Raw genomic sequence first — 19955 nt, 5'->3', positions numbered from 1 at the left:
TGTTATTTTGCGGGAAAAGTATAATGGAAAATATGGCTTGAGGGAGAAGGACAAAGTGCAAGATAAAGGGCTTTTTTCATCAGCATTATCCTTTCGAAGGTTTAAACCAAAAATAACAGTTGAAAAGAGGTAATAATATTTTAAAACAGCTAACTTGCAATTTTTTTCCCGTCAAAAGTTTCAGGCTTTGTGTCGAAAATCTGAAGTTTTTGTAATACTTACGCAATTTTTTCAAAATGAAAAGCCCTAGAATTCTTTTGGGCCCTGTACTTAGGTTTCCTGTCAATAAGACTAAAAAAGCTTTTAACGAAACTTTTTACAGATGTAGCCATAGGTGCGCCATACGAAGATGACAGTGGCGCTGTCTATATTTTTCATGGAAGTGAAACAGAAGTTATATCCCCTTTTCCTGTTCAGCATATCAGAGCAAGTCAGTTTCACCTTTTCATTAGCTCTTTAAGTGGGTTTGGGATCAGTATTAACAGTGCAGACATCGATGGAAACCGTTACAATGGTAAGTGTTTCTATAATTAGTATTTTAGACTGTTTTTGTAGAATTTGGCAATAACCTTATGAAATTCCACAGGCATAACACGAGGGAGAAAATAAGGGTAAATATTTGACTAAAAAAACATAATACCCTGTTTTTAGGGGCCTGGCACCTTGGACCTTTTTTCAAAAAAATCATTATACTAAAAAAAAAACACTTAACAAACGATTTAGCTTGAGCTTGAAGTTTCCAATCTAGTTTAAACTTAAGACTAATAATTTTGACAGAAGAAAGAAATCATTTTAATTTTTTCTTTGAAAAATGTATTCTTTGAAGGTATGTTAGGAAAACATAACCTCAGGAAAGCCAAGCTGTGGGCTAATTGTGTGCATATAGGAGTGGAATTTATAGCTATTTAGTTTTTAGTCATTATAGGATGAAGTTGAATACAAATAATTAGTTACAATTAAAGGGGGTCAGGTTTGGAAAGCATCCAAACTATTTTTTCTCATAAAAAAGGAAATACTGAAAAAAACTAATGTATTCCTTTTTATTTTCGAACAGACATTGTTGTTGGCGCATTTCAATCCGGCCACGTTGTTGTTCTACGATCAAAACCTATTATATCTGTCAAAATGCGTCTTGTAGCTGAACCTCCTACTTTTGGAGTGAGTTTTACCAGCAGTATAAATAACTTTCAGCTGACAGCGTGTATTCAATATTCTATGCCTAATGGAGCAAAACCCCAGGATGTATGTGAGTAGATAGTTTTTGATTTATGATTGTGAAGATTTATTAAGTTATAATAAGTTGCTCTTTTCTTTTATTGCGTTCGTGGTTTTTTTCTGCAAAGTAAAGCATAATAATAAGGTTAAGCGATGTAAACAACTCCCTATCACGGACTCCGGCGGATTTTGGAATTTCAAATGACATTTAACCAAAAATTGGATACCAGCGAAAGAAATTTTTCTCAATAGAATGATTGAGTTTATTTTCAATTCCTTGGTTATCTTTTTATCAGCTGCTTATAATAATAATAATAATTTAATAATTTATTTCTGACCCGCTACAAAAAATCAAAGCGGAGTATCAATAAAAGAAACAAAACAAACACTACACAAAACAAAAAGAACAAGAAACTAAAGCAAACGAGTAAGGCCTCTGTGGGTGGGCGGATACTTATAAGTAGACTGTGGTATTTTGCCAGAAAGCTCCGTGAGCTTCGACCCGATATCCGGGAAACTATAAACATATATGAGGCTCCTATTCCTATACCATGGAGGCAGATACAATAGAAATCGAGGGAAAAAAGCAGAGCCAAAGATTCCAGTGGTCTTGTTCCTCCTAACTAAATTCGAAAATTGGCCATCAATGAAAAATTAATTACTTTATAGAGATTTTGATGATCTCTGTGCATTAATTATCAACGGGGGGATGCTATGATTCTATGTGTTTATTTTTGTTTTTCCTAGGGTACTGGGATTAGCAAGCATCAATCTCGAAACCAGATGAATTTACTTCAGAAATTAGCAAACTTCTACCCAGATTTTGGGTCCAAAAGAGCACCAACCCATGAACCAGACACAAAGTTTTCAATGAGAATCAAAATTTGAAATGTACTAGTGTTATCAGTTAATGTAACATAATGGCACAATCACGACTGGGCTTCATATTCTTAGACAATTCATTTTTGAACCATTCTTATGTCAATTATGATATTTAACTTGCTCTCACTTGACTAACCAAATTTAAAATATAATCAAAATATCATCAGTAATTAGTGTGACTTTGGTGGCACCTATCAACATAAGCTTGAGATCCATTCTTCTTGTCCTCTACGTTGTAGTTTTATAAAAAGCATAAAAATGCTTATAAACATCCGTGAATAGTTTCTTCTATGTGCAGTTTCCAAAAAACCGATAGTAGAAGTGTGATGCTAGCTTTAGAAAGACTAACCCCATTTAAGACTATTGCGACAAGACATGAAAAGAGATTACGTTTTGCAATAGCAAAATTCTTTCCTTGATTTAGCTTTAAATAAGGTGTTTACTTTGGTTTCGATTTAATTAGTGCTAAATTACTGACAATTTAGGACTTTTAATTTATCTTGCAACATCAGTGCCTACAGCTAGTGATGCAATGAAAACAATAACAACTATCGCCATCTACTATTTAGTTATCCGAGTTTACCATTTAAATTGCAAGGTTTCTAGTCAAGAATTCTTTTTGAATATGTGTTTGCGTATATTAATTGTAGTTTCATCAACCCTGGTTTTTTGCATGATGCCATGCAATAATTTTTTTCTGATATGTTTATTTAATATCGTTTTTATATGATCATTTTTGGGCTTGTATTTCAGTCTAAATTACCGTTAATTGGCTTTCGGAATTTATAATTTGAACAAAAATCACACTTTTAAGATTTGTCTTTTTACATGTTTTTAAGATTTCACTTATGTTTTCCGAAAATTGTTGTAGCAGGAAAATGCAGACAAGTTCGACTATTCTTTAAAAAGCTTGATTTCTATTATCCTGTCATTCCAGGTTGCTATGATTGTTATAGTGCGTCTGTGCTTGACTGAGATAAGCCAAAAAGCAAACACAGGATATTCGGGTGAAATGAGACGTTCTCTTTTACAGTTTTAGCATGATCAAAATAAAGTAAATATGTCTTATGAATAAGTCAAATTCTGGAGTTGGATTAACATAAGCTACGAAGGCTATCAGAGACAATGCTATAGCGCTGCCTATAGTAAAGACGATACGGTTCCAATGTCTTATTACTATTTTTTTTTCCCAGAGGCGCTTCGCATGAAAGGAGTCGTCGCATAAGCTTCGGAGGGGCTCATTCGAGTGGGAATCGAAATTTCTAGTGCCTTTTTTAAAAGTCAAAAGTGATCGAAGGGCAACTAGCCCCATCCCCCCCACACATCTTTTTTCCCCAGATGAATCCTATAAAAATTCTGCGATAGCCATTTAATTAAAAATAGTTCATAGATCATGTAGCGAAAACCCCGCTGTCGACTCTGCCCCCCAAGGCCAGAGGGCAGGTGTTGTAAGTAATGCCCTGGGGGCATATACGGTTCTTATGGAAGGGATTCTCGTATAAATTTCAGAGAGGGATCATTTGATTGAAAATTGAAAGTTCTAGTTCACTTTAAGAGTCAAAAGAGATCGGAAAGCAGCTAGCCCCCCCCCCATCCACGCCCTTTTTCTTCAAACCCATCCGATAAGAACTTTAAGATATCCATTTTTTTGAAAATAGTTCGAAGATCATGTAACGGAAACTCCGGGGTCGAAACAACCCCCCAAGGCCCGCGGGCAGGCGTTGTAAGTTATGCCCTCGGGCATATATGCTTCTTATGAAAGGGATGCTCGTATAAACTTCAGAGAGGGCTCATTTGATTGGAAACGAAAAGTTCTACTTTAAATTTTGAGAGTCAAAAGCGATTGAAGCGCAACTAGCCCCCCCCCCCGCCCAGTCCCCTTTTCTCCAAATGCATACAATAAAAATTTTAAGATAGCCGTTTTGTTAAACATAGTTTAAAGGTCAGATAATAAAACTCAGGTGTCGACACTATCCCATGGCCCGGGGGTAAGTGTTTTAAGTTATGCCCTGGGGGCTTATATGGTTGTCAGGGATGCTTGTATAAACTTTAGAGATGGCGCATTTGATTGGAAATTGAAAGTTCTAGTTCACTTTTTATGAGTCAAAAGAAATCCGAGGACAACCCGTTATTGTTATTATTATTTTTTAGAAATAAATGAAACTTTAACTAGCCCCCCTAGCCCTTTATTCTCCAAAGCTTCCGATAGAAATTTTGAGATAGCCATTTTTTTAAATTTTTCAAAGGTAAGACAAAAAAAATCTCCGGTGTCGACGTAATGACACAGAAGGTTGCTGTTGTTGTTTGGGGTTTAACACGTTCGACCGATAGGTCATATGCGTTCCTTTCACTTGATTTATCTCTGCCTTCTGTAATCAATAGCTTGCTTGGGTGTCACTTCAGTCAGTATTCACTCAGCTTGATCATATATCACTTATCTTCCTATTGTCAGGATTTTTTTCACCTGCACCAATTGCCTGCGTTGAAAAACAGGAATCAAAATAATGCAACTCTGCTTCGTCATACAGCAATTAGATACATATGCTACACAGATATAATAAAATAATAAAGTTTTACTCAAGATATGAAAATTTAAACAGATAAAATAAGGATAATAAAAGCAAATAAAATAGTAAATAAGACAGTTCTGTGTACCACTTATCCTGCTATTTTTAGGGGTTAATTACCAGCCATAATTACCTGCATATACAAACCAGAACCAAAATAATGCAATTTATCAATATCAAACAACAATTATAATATATATACAACAGAGTTATAATAAGTAATACAAATACTTGTAGCCTGTCGTCTAATCCGAATATAAAAATATAAACAAATAAAATGCAAATAAGACAACTCTAAATTAAGATGTCAAGGAAAAAAATAAAGAAGTTTAGGGAGTGAACTTATCCAGTAGTCTTAACAAAATTACTTAATAAGTTTGTGTTTAGTCATCCAGCCCAAATTCAAGGAAAAAATGGTGGAGAGATAACTAGTCATTTCAAACAGTTCGTGGTAACGAACTGTAGTAAGGAGCGATCCGGCTCAATAGTAACCAAAACTATAAAAAATTGAATTTTGATATCAATAGCTACATCAAAAGCATCGCATTTTAATGCTGATTTTAAATATATAAGTTTCATCAAGTTTAGTCTTACCCATCAAAAGTTACGAGCCTGAGAAAATTTGCCTTATTTAGGAAAATAGGGGGAAACACCCCCTAAAAATCGTAGGATCTTAACGATTTTTTTGCCAGAAGACAAATCACGGGTGCGTGTTTATTTGTTTTTTTTTTTGTTTTTTTTTTCCCAGGGGTCATTGTATCTACCAAGTGGTCCTAGAATGTCGCAAGAGGGCTCATTCTAACGGAAATGAAAAGTTCTAGTGCCCTTTTTAAGTGACCAAAAAAATTGGAGGGCACCTAGGCCCCCTCCCACGCTCATTTTTTCTCCAAAGTCAACAGATCAAAATTTTGAGATAGCCATTTTGTTCCGCACAGTCAAAAACCATAAAACTATGTCTTTGGGAATGACTTACTCCCCCAAAGTCCCTGGGGGTGGGGCTGCAACTTACAAACTTCGACCAGTGTTTACATATAATAATGGTTATTGGGAAGTGTACAGTCGGTTTCAGGGGATTTTTTTTTGGTTTTGGGGGTGGGGTTGAGGGGAGGGGGCTATGTGGGAGGATCTTTCCATGGAGAAATGTGTCATGGGGGAACAGAAGTTCAATGAAAAGGGTGCAGGATTTTCTAAAATTACTATAAAAAAAACAATGAAAAAATAAACATGGAAAATTTTTTTTCAATTGAAAGTAAAGAGTAGCATTGAAACTTAAAACGAACAGAGATTATTACGCATGTGAGGGGTTATAAAAATACTTTAGCATAAAGAGCAAGGTATTTAGGAGGAGATAAATACCTCGCTCTTTATGCTATAGTATTTTTAGTAATTTCAACTATTCATTCTACGGCCTTTCTGATTCAGGGGTCATTCTTAAAGAATTGGGACAAAACTTGCGATTTAGTGTAAAGAATGAGGTATTAACGAGGGTACAAACCCTCTCATATACATAATAAAAATTAAAGAATATAAAAGTTTGTTACGTAAGATAATTCTTAAGTTACGTATATTTTTTACTAATAGAAAAATTCGTTAAAAATTAAAAATTTATAGTTGCCTTTTTATGTAACCGAAAGATTGCATGACAACTAGGCCTCCTTTCCCATCCCTTATTTCTCAAAATCGCCTGATCAAAACTAAGAGAAAGCCATTTAGCCAAAAAAGGAATTAATATGCAAATTTCATTTTAATAATTTATGTGTGGAGAGCCAAAATCAAACATGCATTAATTCAAAAACGTTCAGAAATTACATAAGAAAAAACTAGTTTTTTTAACTGAAAGTAAGGAGCGACATTAAAACTTAAAACGAACAGAAATTACTCCGTATATGAAATGGGTTGTCCCCTCCGCAATCCCTCGCTCTTTACGCTAAAGTTTGACTCTTTGTCACAATTCTGCTTTTTAATACAATTAAAAGCTTTAGCGTAAAGAGCGAGGGATTGCGGAGGGGACAACCCATTTCATATACGGAGTAATTTCTGTTCGTTTTAAGTTTTAATGTCGCTCCTTACTTTCAGTTAAAAAAACTAGTTTTTTTTAATGTAATTTCTAAAAAGGGGCTAGCTTAGGTCTTTGTAGTCCAGTTATAGCACCTTCTGGACTAGGTATAGATTCTTTTCCTTTACGTTTCCTTTCTGCTTTGCAAGTTCAGTTCCTCTTATTATTAAAATAAATGTTTACAAAAGCATTATACCAATGGCCTCCATAAGGCTCCATGGCCCGTACTATGGAGGCTAAATAACACTGTAGAAGTTACCAAGACTGCTGGTAACTGCTAACATTATGGGAAGGCTTGAGCCTTCTCTATTTTGGTTTTCCACTGAGTCATTCAGGCTACAGACTACATTTTCCCAAATGTCACTTGTTTGCTAATCTTATTTGGACCTTCTATTCCTAGAGCCAGAATCCTTATGCTATAATTATTTAGGTCAGGAGTAACAGAACTACGGACAGTCTTGTCAGTCATGACAATAAGCAGCTAAAACAGCAATTCAAGCAAATAATACAAATCCACACAGAGAGGGGGTAACCCTCGGTTAGTAGTAGGCTAGTCTATATAAAGCAAGGAAAATCAATCATATGCAGAGACTGCACTAGGTGTCTAAGCAGGGTAAGAAAGGGTAAGCACCCTTGAGTAAGCACAGTCAAAACAAGCCAAACCAAAATTGTACAGCACACAGAGCGTACAGGGTTCAAGGACCCCAAGGGGAGAGCCTCTTGTGATTTAATAAAGAAACATGTCACAGAGCTATCCCAAGTGGGGAAATAGCAACATTAAATATATTTGGTATATGTGAAATTCCATTCGTCATTTTTTCCCGTAGTTGCTTTTATACTTTTGTAGTGAAAGAAGGAGGCAAACCCAAAACTCTTCTTTGCAGAGATTTTGTTTGTTTCAAGCTCGATTTGCATATTCTGTTTACGTTTCACTCGTTTCAAAATTTATTTACTTATGTATATTAGTAACTATTGTTTGATTGTTCTGCTATGCTTTTTTATTTAATTTCTGTTGGTTTCGGGTTTCATTTATGCCTCAATAGCAAAACATTTTTGGTCGTTTTAAGCTTGATTTGCATATTCAATTTAGCTTTGCTCGTTTTGAGATTTATTTATTCGTTTATATTAGTATTTGTTGCATGTTTTTTGCTATGACTGTTTATTTTTAATTCTTTAATAGTAATTTCTGGTTGTTTTGAGTTTGAATTATTGTAGGTTTCTATTTCTTCCGATCATAAGTTTAATATGGCCTTTACTTTTCTTTAGAAAATTTCTTTTTCGGACAGTTTTTTTTTTAATAAAAATCTTTAAGGAACAACGCAAAGCGACATTATATCCGAGTTGAGTCTAAGAAGCAAAAATTAAAGAAAAATCTGTTTAAGGCTTAACTACAGTCTATTCCTGTAGGTTTTCATATATTTTAGTAGGATTCAATATGTGGGTAATTTTTCTTAGAAATGCAAAAGCAAGAGCTAGTTTACATTATGTCGATTTCAGGTGCAAACACAGTGATTACGTCTGATATACCTCCACCATCGCAACCTCGTGTCAGGCTTATCGAAGGAAATATTCCCCGAGAAGGAAGAATTCACAAGTCGTATGGTCAAAAGTTAGTGGAAAATCAATGGGTTTGCAAGGAGTTCACTGTACAGCTCACGGACGAAGTTGTAGGTTATGTTCCTTTTGCTGACAAGGGCTAGACCAAATTCCGAGCCAAAATTGCGGGAAAATTCAAAATGATACGCTATGGTTATAGGCTACGGAATAGGCTACGGTTAGCTATTTTTAAATTCGAGGGTGCACCCTCCGTTACTTGATAAAAATGCCACTAGTGTTGGAATAGCAAAATCTAAGAAATTTTAAATTGCGAGAGATGTTAGTTGTTATAAATTCTTTTGCATTTATCAATTTATTCCCACTTTTAGTTTTAAACAGAAATATATCATATGCAAACACCTCTAGCTTTTCCAATTCGAAAATCAAGAAAAATAGCTGGATGTTGCTCGGTTTTGTGTTACTTACTTTTGTGCTTTTGTTTTCTTATATCTTTTATTTCTTTGCATCTGTAGCTTTTATATAATGTTAAATGTGCAAATATATCTATAAATAGGAAATTTTGACTTCTAGCCTATTTTCTAGAAATAGGCGTATAAGAGTTTGTGCCTGGACCACATTATTGTAACACACTATCATAAATATCAATTATTTATGAACAATCTGTGATCTTTGTGGATTTTAACTGTTCACCTGCGTTGGAGAAAGGGGCAATTAAAAAATATATAAATAATCGTAAGCAGATCAACGATCTGCGTCGGACAGGTACCGATTTCCTGATACTCTGCTTTTGGCAGGGAGTACTACGGTTGGTTAGGGGCGAATTATCGAACACTTCCTGTGTTTTTCTCTTATATTTATACAGATACTCATTCTGAGTGGGGTTGACCATGACTGAGCTTATTGACTAACACCGCTTACCCCGTCCCCAGCCAAATAATCAGTCACATTAGGACTCGAGTACCTCAAATGAAATATATAGGATTGCAGGTCCTCTCTGTCAACCACTCGGCTAGGAAGGCTAGAAAATTCAATAGTAAAAGAGTCTTCTGAGAAGCCTATATTTTTTATTTTTAAACTCAAAATTATGTAAAAGTTTTATATCGGTGCTGATATCGTGTGGGATTTTTGTTTTCAACGATGGTCTTGCTCGGGTATTATTCTTTTTATTCAATTATAACAACCTACCCATCCCTTATACATATTAGGTTACAATGTGTCCAGTACTGAAAACACCTTAATTAAAAACAAACTAAAAAACAATCATTTAAACAGAAAGTAAAAGGCAATGTGGATGCCTGATACGTGCAAAAATTAACTCATATAAAAGTCAAATTTAGAACAAATAAAAAGTATCATGAATAAAGAAAAGAAATCAAACCATAAACGAAGAGGAATTCAAATCATTGGATAATTGAAACTAAAAACAGACGGAAATTGAAATTAAAATTTTAAACTTATGTCAACACAGATTACCCCCTCCCCCCAAAAAAAAAATCACTTTCAAAATTGAATGATATTAGTACATTATTAGCCGTATTTTTTCTTGTTTTTCTTGACCGTAGGTCACCAGACACATCAAATACCGATATTCTGGTAGGACTTTTTGTAGTTTCTAGGTTTTACACATCTGCTGAATTTTCGCTTGAAGAACGAACTCACGGCTTCAATTATGTGCTATCCCGCAATGTCGGTCTCATGAATGATTCAAAGCGTCACACAAAAGTAGTTTACCAAGTACTTTTGCATTTCGGGTGGAATGATTTACTAGGTATGAGCATCAACCGTACAACAAAGAAAGTCTGTAACTTCTTGACACTCATCATCAAGATTTGAGCACGAAACATTTTACCAAAAACATCAACACTTTGTTGATTCCAGAATGGTTTTTAATGTTGATTTAGGCTAGTCCACATTGGGCTGTTGCGTAAATACACAATAGCATATACTGAACCAATAGCCCCTTTTTCTTGAAGACTAGTTGCTTTTTGACGTGAAAATTAATAAACAAAATTATTATATCATAATCTTTCAGGTGACTTCACGAAACATTGGAACTGAACCACTGAAATTTGAATTTCAAGCTGAAATTGGAAGTCTAAGGTATGTTCTTTTTCGGAGGAGTGAGGGCACTAATTTTCGAAAATAAAATTTAATCTTCAATTCTTAAACATTAAATTAATAGAGCTGGATATCCAGGTCAAGGATAAAACATACAAATATTAAAGAAAAATCAACAAGAATAAAAGTTCTAAGTTAATAATTTGTTGATACTATTTATAGTACACCATAATATAAAGCATGTAATTTTAAAAATTATAACTTTGGCTAAAAATTCCGAAGGAGCATTGGGCTTTTCCCATAGAACAAATATCATGTCAAGTAGTGAAAATAAGAAGGTTTTCTCTTATTCTAAGTAAAATTTCGTATCGAGGCATGCTATTTTTTTTTCAAAACACTGCTTATTTATTTTATATAAAAAACTAATCGAGACTAAAATAAAATCCCAAAATTCTAAAATTCTTTATTGTAAAATATATTGCATGTTAGTTTTCAATATTTAACCTTTAAAAAAAATTTGAGCCATTCCAGCTTTTCATACTTTTATTAAATCAGACAGTTCAATTCGTAGCGTATTGAACTCTTATAATCTTCGGGAAATATATTTTTGTTGCAATCAGCTGAGTTTTGGAGTGTTAGCTTCAGAAAATTGTTAAAAACTATAAAATTGTAAAAATGCAGACAATCGATATTTTAACGCTTTGATTCATAAGTAGTATCCACTTTTGCTTATATGATTTGAATTAAATCTCGACCAAATGTAACCAGCTGTTGTCAGAAAAGAAACAGTACAGATTTTAGAAGCACTTAGTATATTTTGCGTAAAATTGTATTTTTGTTTTCAAGTTTGTGTTTCCAACCATCTTATTTGGCATTTTTCTCACAAATTGTATCTGTCCTTTGAAATGTCTTCTTAAGACAAGAAATAATAATCAGACAGGAATAAAGTATAATACAAAATAAGAAAGTTTTTTTTTAAATAATTTAGGAGCATCTAGGCCTTGAATCTTGATATATGAAATATAAGAAAATATAAAATTATTAAAGTTATAACCAGCCTTGGCGATTATGCTCAGAATCGAATGCATAGATTATTTTCATTCCTAACTTTAATTTCACATTGAAAAGAAATGAACTGATTCTAATTGATATATGGTGGCTTCTACTTAAGTTTGTCCTCTTTTACTTCATTGAAAGGACATCTGGAAAGGTGGTGTAACTTATCATTTATGGATTCTTTTTGCTACTCTATTGTTTTAAAGTAAGACCTAAGTATATATTATTTTCCTTGCTACCTCTGATTTACTACTAAAAAAAAAGAAATAATAAAAAATAGACCTTGTTTGATTCATATCTAATGAATGCTTTTGTTGTGGATTGTGTTTTTTTTTTCTGTGGAAAGTTTAATCCAAATTCAAACAGTTTAATTGCAAACAGGAGGAGTTCTTTATTTATTTTATTCTTTACAGGACATTTCAACGTGTAGTAATGCATTCGCACGTATTATCCTCCATTTTCTTATGTATTTACCACTCTTCCCTTTTTTATCTTCTATTATTAATTTAGTTTAATCGAAACTTGAATCTCATGACAGAGAGATTAAGGTGGAAGAGAAGGCAGCTGCGTTTGCTTAACTCCTTGGTACTAGGTGTATCCCTCCCGGAAAATTCTCTCCTCAGCGGAAAATTCTATCTCGCGGAAAATTTCCTCCCAAACAATTCCCCAGCTAAAAATCCAGCCCCAAAAAATTCCTCCTGCGGAAAATATCCTCCACATGTAAAATTGAGCAGCCACTGAGAAAGTGTGACAAAAAAAAATGATGAAGAATAAGGAATTTTGGAATATTCTACCTCTATTGCAAAATAAAGGCAGAGCATTTGGTGTAGAAGAGGGGTAGGCAAGTGATCGGTGGAAATTGTATTGCTTTTATGATAAAAGTCACAGTTCAAAGAACATAATAATTATTTTCTTAATAAAATGTATCTTGTTACTCACTATAAAACTGTCCCAAACTTCTCTTTGATGTTCACAATGTGGTTGATTTTGACCCAGAACAAAAATGGGTTGCCTAGCTCTGGTGTCCTACAGTATTTATACTCACATTTTATTCATTTTAATTCTTGTAGCATTTTTGGGGGTTGAGTTATCATATAAAATAAAGAGCTGAGGGAGAGGCTGATTGCCTTTCGGTAGCTTTTGGTCATTTAAAAGATCATTCTACACTAGCCTCCACTGATTTAGATTGAGTTTATAGTAATTATTTGTTGGGTACACTTATTGTGTAAGACAGTTTCAATTGTGTTTAAACACTATTTGAGTTGTTCTTATAACCACTTAGAAGAATATTGTTACCTTTTGTCTGAAAATGACTTGTCATTTTATACTAATTTACATCGATTGTGTACTTATAGTTAATAGGCTAAGTAATTCAGTAATGCTGTGCCCAATGCCCTTAAGCAGTCCAGTGAAGTTACAGTTGTTTTTATGAAATCGTTTCCTTTTTTAGCAATCAGACTTGCATTCCGTTCCTTGATTCTTCTCCAGCAGGTAAAAATTATTCACTTTAATTACTCAGTTTATATTAAATTTTATAAGAAATACCTGCATATAGGCCCAAAACACATTCAGTCTTGTATAAACATCATTACCTTGGCAAAGTTAGATAATTACTTCATAAAAGCATCTTATCTGAATTGGTAATTGCTATCTTTGAAGGTTGACGCCTTTAAATCTGCATTTTAGAAGATTTGGTGGATTATTGTTTTAAAAAAATGCATGCTACATTTCAGTTTTCCATAAGAATAATGGGTGACGTAGCTGACGTTTGTTTGACGTAATTTTCTTTAACTTAAACTTTTCTTAACCTATCTGATATTATTGTTCTCTTTTCAATTCTTTATGCTGTTGACAAGCTAATATTTTGCCTTTTTTGCTCTTTTCTTTTAGATATACGACGGTTATCCATTCACTACTGAAACAGAGAAAAAATAGAGGCTACTTTTTTATGGTTTTGTCACAATTTTTTTTTTTTTTAGTTCAATCTAACTGGTCCACAAAAGTTTTGTGTCAAACTTGAAGCCAGAGAAAAAAAAAGTTACAAGATTTGTTTCAAGTAGTACTTCATTTTCTATCATACTCTCCATGTTAAAGCACAGAGTCCTGAAAAAGCCTTTTAAGATGTATATAAATTTTTTTTTATATTTTTACTGAGCTGATTGGTTATTGCTCTTTCCTACTTCTTCTGGATCGTCTAGGGATCCTCTCAGGAATTCTAAGGCTCTGGGATGCCATTTTACAGATTCTAGTAAATACCATATAGATATAGAACTCATTGCGTGACTTGTGCTAAAATACAGAATATGACATTTCAGAGGGGCACAATGAATATTTTTCGTATTTTACTTTTAATTAGTTTTAAATAATAGTTATACTTCACCTCCCAACACCCCCAATACACTTAAGAAGACTTCCCCCGAAGCATTTTTATATTTTTTGAACCCTAATTTCAAATAGTAATAACGGCTTCGTATTACAAAGAAGGCCAAACACTTAACCAGCTTCCCTTTTCCAATACATTTTAGAAACCCCTAATACACTTTACAATTATTCGTTATCTCTTTAATCCCTTCTATGACTTTCATCTTTATTTCCAACTTTAATTGAAAATAATAATACCTAGCTATACAAACACTCTTAACACATTTAGGCCTTTATCTCTTTAAGCCCTTCTATGATGTTAATCATTGTTTTTAAGTTTGACTTGAAGTGATAATAACAACTCATCTTAGTAAGATATGCCAAAACGGATACGCACACTTCCCATCACCATCTAGACACCTCCCAATTTTCATCTTACATTTCAACTCTAATTACAATGTTAATGATAGCCTTCCCGATAAGGGCCCTATCACGCTTAAGCAGACCCTCAAAAACTATTTAGTCGAAGTCTTTGATTCTTTTTTAATTTCAAATAAAATTTTAGATTCTAATTATACCTGGATATACCAACATCCCCCTCCCTCCAAAAAACATTAGTCAGCATCCTAGATTATTTGTGCTTTTTAAGTCTTATTTTAGATACTAATAATGCCTAAACATACCAAGACCCCCTAATGTGCCAATCCATGCTCCTTTATCAAATACATATCTCTTTTAATCTGTTTTAAGAATATTTATACTTTCTCCTACTAAGAAGGTTGGCATACGTAACCAGATACCCTCCCTCTCAAAAAGTGCAAGGCTAATCTTGTACACTAGTTATACTTCAGACCCCAAAACCCCTAGCACACTATGCTCACTATCAGGAATTAATGTTTTTTATCTTTCTTTCATCTTTTAACTATTAAAGGGAACTAATCATAGCAACGAAGGGAATAAATCTGTGAATACCCTTGCTACATTCTAATCGGCTCTTATTTATTTTATATTTTCATTTCAAGTCTACTTTTATCTTTCAAATTCTTTTATCAATTCTTTTGTCACTCTCACTTGGAAGTTCTGAAGTGACACCTTTTGACCTTTTCCCCTGATGAATCTCTAGATTTCATTTGTATTAGTTGCAAGATGCTTGCTCCAGCAGTCAACAATCTCAGCTTTATGATTGGCAAGACGCTTAGCAAAACAACGTTTGGTATATAAGTGTATGTCATTAACATACGAAACGAGGCCGTAATATATAAGTGCATATCATTAACATACGAGGCCATAACTACGAAATCAATCTTTCTTTTATCAAGAAGTAATTATGCTTGCACCACTGAGCCTAATTTACCCTGGAAAATTCAAGGAAGAACCCCAATATGGGGGTGTATTCTCTACGTCTACTCTAACACACTTTGAATTCCTCAAGACCCCCTTCTCAAAATGTTTGATTATATTCTCATTGCCTTTCCAAGTATAATCACAAATAATAGCTTTACTTCATTCCCCTCCCCCCTTAGCATGAACCTTGGCGAAATTCTTCTTTTTAATGATTTATTATCCTCATTTTTCAGGTCTATTTTTGTCTTTCAAATTGTAATAAGAAGCTATTATAGTAGCAACACCAATGCAACTAAATACCCAAAAATTTCAAGAAAGAACTCTAGCACAGACGCGTATACCCCTTCTAAACTAAAATCATATTAGGATTCCTCAAAACCCTGAAATATTTAAAGTTTGCTACTTTGATCCAACCTCTGAGAAATATAATGGCCACCACTTACTTCAAGATTTCATGCTAGCTGACAAACATCACAAAAAAAACTTTTAAACACAATATGGTAAAACTGAACCTTCTTGAGGCAATACAGAAATTCAACCATCATTTCCACAAAAAACTTTAACTCATCAAAGCCGGCTCAACCGAGGGAAAGTTATAGAAATCTATAATTCAATAAAAAAAAAACTAATCTGTTGAAATCCAACTCTCTCAAATCAATACGAGAAATTCAAAACTGGAAACTCAGTACAAACATATGAAAAAAAAAAAAAAACAAATACTCTACTCAACATATTATCACACCATGTACATATTAGCCAAGTTTAGAGTCATTAAACCAGAGATTAATGTTCCAGAATTCCCTAAAACCTCAATAAAGTGAAATTCGCATAAACATATCAATTCACCATGTTTTCAGCAAATTATTATACCCCACACGTCTTAGCTTACGCAAGAATTAAAAAAAAATAATTATTAAATACATTTACTTATTTGGCAAATTTTTTTTTTATTTTCTGTCATAAAAATTCACAGTTTTTCAATTTCTCTTGTTAAGGTTCCACATTTCTTTCAGTCTTTGTCTTTTAGTTTGTAGATTTGTACGATGGCTCTAGTTGTTTTTACTTTTTTTCAATTTTGCCAATAAATTCACCTCCTTTTTTTGTCCAATACATTCAAAGTTTTTAAATTTTTCGATAAAATTCAGTTTTTCAAGTTTTGTCGAAGAAATTAACTCTCACTTTTTGTCATAAATATTTATATTTATTGTATTAGGCTGGGTAAATTTTCACCACTTTAAATTTTTGTCGAGAAATTCATAGTTTATCAATTTTTATTGAAAAAAGTTTCTAAAACTTCTATAGAAGGAATTCAATTTTTTATTTTTTGTTCAATTAAATTCTATTTTTTGCAATGTTTATTTAGCTAGTTTTAAAGACTGGTTAAGCTAAGTTTATGTTAGGTTATGTTGGTTGCATTAAATTTACATTAACTTCACCTAGACTGGGCAGGTTAGTTTATATTAATCCAAGCCGCATTATCTTAGATTTAAATTAGGCTAATTTAGCTTATACTGGTAGCAAACATTGATTCGCTTCAATTTTAATTGTTGAAACTCGCAGTCTTTTGGTTTCACAAGAAAAACTTATAAACACAAAATGGTGAAACTGAACCTTCTTGAGTCAGTACGGAAAGTAAATCTATAAAAAAAATTCAACCCTAAAAAAAATACCTATAATATCTTAGTAGTTGTTAAGCAAAACGCTGTCGATGTAATGTACAAACAGTATAAATAATACGCATCCTGTGTCGGCATAGAGTTTAGTCAAGACAGTTGGCATAACAGGAAATGTTAAAAGCTGTCGAATTTTTCAATAAGACTTCTTTTGAGCTGATATTTGACATTGTTTAATTAGGTATACTAGAATATAAATAGGAAATGCCCTTTCCCGAAACTTCAAAAAGAAAATTCTACTCCTTTCAATCAGAAAAACAAATTTCATGCTTTGTACCGATTTAAGTTCTTTTAAATCCGAATATTTCTATCCCGTTACTAAATGGGAGAAGTTAAGTGGTTTTTGGAAGAACTCCCGGAAAATAGGTGTCAGCCTTTAGCTTTCTGTCGTTGAAATCTAGAAGTGAACAGTAACCATTTGTCTTCTCAGAGGTTATGTTCGAGTGGGCCTTATACAGTAGCGTACTCCAAATATTTTATGGTATTGAGGAATCCTAACCTTATTAAAAGTGTAGCAAAGTTACGTGCATCTGGTCTGGGGTTCTGTCTTGAATTTTCCATGGATGAGTTGCCTCAGTGTTGCCCCTATAATTGCTTCTCCTTATTGTTTGAAAGACAAAAATAGACATGAAAAGTTTATTTAGACAGTACAATAAATAAAAGGAAAGTGCCCAGGGTTTTTCCGAGGGTTGGGGTATAATTCTTATTTACAATTTGACTTGAAAAGAAAAAACATTGTACTATCTATCTTTTTCAGAGGGAAGGGATATATCATGGGCTCAATGCAGTGGTGATATGTTCTTGAGCGATTCTAAGTGGATTTGAGTAGAGGTTGAGGCATTACCCAGCACATGCGTGCTGGATTTTTACAGGGCGTAGTGGATTCCATGTTACTAGTACCATAACTTCTCATTGCAATTAGAAAGATAAAATAGGTTAAAAAAATAGAGTAAGTAAGAGTATTTTAGATTATAGGTGGGATATGCGTCGATATTCGCCTTTGTTGCTATGCTTATATCTCTTTAGTAATAATTTAGTATAAGTTTTTTTCAACTGAAAGTAAGGAGCAATATTAAAACTCAAAACGAACAGAAATTATTACGTATATAAGGGGGTTCGCCCCGTCGTCAACACATCGCTCTTTGCGCTAAAGTTCAAATTTTGCTCCAATTCCTTAAGAATGATCTCTGAATCACAAAGGCCGTTTAATTAGAATAAATATCTCTTTTGAAAGTACTGAAAATATTTCAGCGTAAAGTAAGAGGTATTGACGAGGGGGTAAAACTCGTCATATACGTAATAATTTCTGTTCGCTTTAAGTTTCAATGGTACTCCTTACTTTCAGCTGAAAAAGCTTGTTTTTTACTTGATTTCTGATCGTTTTTAAATAATGCTGGGAAAACCGGCGCCCCATTCATGGAAAATTCTCTTCCCCCATGAAAAATTCCTCCATGGAAAAGTTTTCCCATGTAACCCTCCTCGCAGACCCCCCCCCCCCACCAGAAAGAATCCCCTCTGAAAATGCCTGTAAACTTCCCAATAACCAATTCAATATGTAAAAAATGGTCAAAGTTCATAACTTGCAGCCCTTCCCCCGGGGACTGTTGGGAATTAAGTTGTCCTCAGAGACAGAGCTATTAGATTTTTTGACTATGCTGAACAAAATTGTGGTCTCAAAATTTTGATCCAGTTACTTTGAAAAAAATGAGCATGGAAGGGGGCTTTGTTACCCTCCAATTTTTTGGTCACTCAAAAAGCGGACTAGAATATTTAATTTCCGTTCAAGTGAGCCCTCTCGCAAAATTCAAGGACCACTGGGTCGATACTATCACCCCTGAAGATAAACAGGAACAAAACAAGAGCTCATATGGCATGAGCTCTGGCAAAATTCTAAGAATCAATAGATTGATTTAAAAGGAAAATCAGAGGCTTAATGCTGGTCGGGATTTAAAATAAGAGCTCTGAGATATGAGTTCCTTCTAAATATCAAATTTCATTAAGATCCGGCCATCCGTTCTCAAGTTAAAAATATCTCAATTTTTCTAATTCAGTCCGGTTATGGTAATCACGTATATAGGACTTGTGTTTATTCTTCCCACCAAGATTCATCCCGATCTCTCCACTCTAAGCGTCTCCAAGATTTCCCGTTTCCCCTCCAACTCCCCCAATATCACCGGACACTGTCGGGATTTAAACAAAGAGCTCTGAGACACGAGGTCCTTCCAAATATCAAATTTCATTAAGATCCGATCACCCGTTCGTAAGTTAAAAATACCTCGTTTTTTCAATTTTTCCTCTCCCTCCAGCCCCCCAGATGGTCAAATCAGGGAAGCGCCTATTATTGAGTCAAGGTCCTTGACACGACTACCAATTTTCATCGTCCCAGCACGTCCAGAAGCACCAAACTCGCCAAAGCACTGGAAAACCCTAAGTGCTCCAACATTTCCAGTTTCCAAGATTTCTGTTTCCCCCTCCAACCCCCTATGTCCCCGGATCCGATTCGAATTGAAAATGGAGCAGCTGAGACATAAGATCTTTCTATATATCAAATTTTATTAAGATCTGATCACCCATTCGTAAGATAAAGATACTTCAATTTTTATGTTTTCCAAGATTTCTGGCTTCCTCCTCCAACTCCCCCCAATGTCACCGGATCTGGTTTTATTATAATTTAAAATGAGAGTTTTCAAGCACAAGATCCTTCTAAATATAAAATTTTATTAAGATGTTATCACTCGTTCGTAAATTACAAATACATCATTTTTTCTGATTTCTCCGAATTACCCCCCCCCCCTCCAACTCCCCCAAAGAGAGTGGATCAGGTCCGTTTATGTCAGTCACGTACCTTCGACTTGTGCTTATTTTTCCCATCAGTTTCATCCTGATCTCTCCACTCTAAGCGTTTTCTAAGATTTCATGTCCCCCCAACTCCCCCCAGTTACACTGGATCCGGTCAGGATTTAAAATAAGAGATCTGAGTTACGAGATCCTTCTAAATATGTAACTTCATTAAGATCCGATCACTCCTTCGTGAGTTAAAAATACCTCATTTGTTCTAATTTCTTTGAATTACCCCCCCCCCCCCTCCAACTCGCCCAAAGAGAGCGGACCCGTTCCAGTTATGTCAATCACGTATTTAGGACTTGTGCTTATTTTCCTGCCAAGTTTCATCCCGATCCCTCCACT

At 34.2% G+C, this 19955-nt stretch overlaps 1 protein-coding gene across 2 annotated transcripts in view; it reads left to right on the top strand.

The window, feature by feature from the left end:
- Window positions 1-19955, top strand: part of LOC136035331 (integrin alpha-PS4-like) — a 207886-nt gene that overhangs the window by 134526 nt on the left and 53405 nt on the right. For both annotated transcript variants that reach the window (XM_065717060.1, XM_065717061.1), the window contains 5 exons: window positions 323-514; window positions 1055-1246; window positions 8218-8387; window positions 10310-10377; window positions 12842-12882. In XM_065717060.1, the coding sequence (XP_065573132.1) occupies window positions 323-514; window positions 1055-1246; window positions 8218-8387; window positions 10310-10377; window positions 12842-12882 (663 nt within the window). The remainder of the gene's footprint in view (window positions 1-322; window positions 515-1054; window positions 1247-8217; window positions 8388-10309; window positions 10378-12841; window positions 12883-19955) is intronic.

This window comes from Artemia franciscana, chromosome 14 (genome assembly GCF_032884065.1).
Source record: "Artemia franciscana chromosome 14, ASM3288406v1, whole genome shotgun sequence".
NCBI classification, from domain to species: Eukaryota; Metazoa; Arthropoda; class Branchiopoda; order Anostraca; family Artemiidae; genus Artemia; species Artemia franciscana.
Note: the sequence above shows the minus strand (reverse complement) of the source record. Positions and strands in the feature narration are given on the sequence as shown.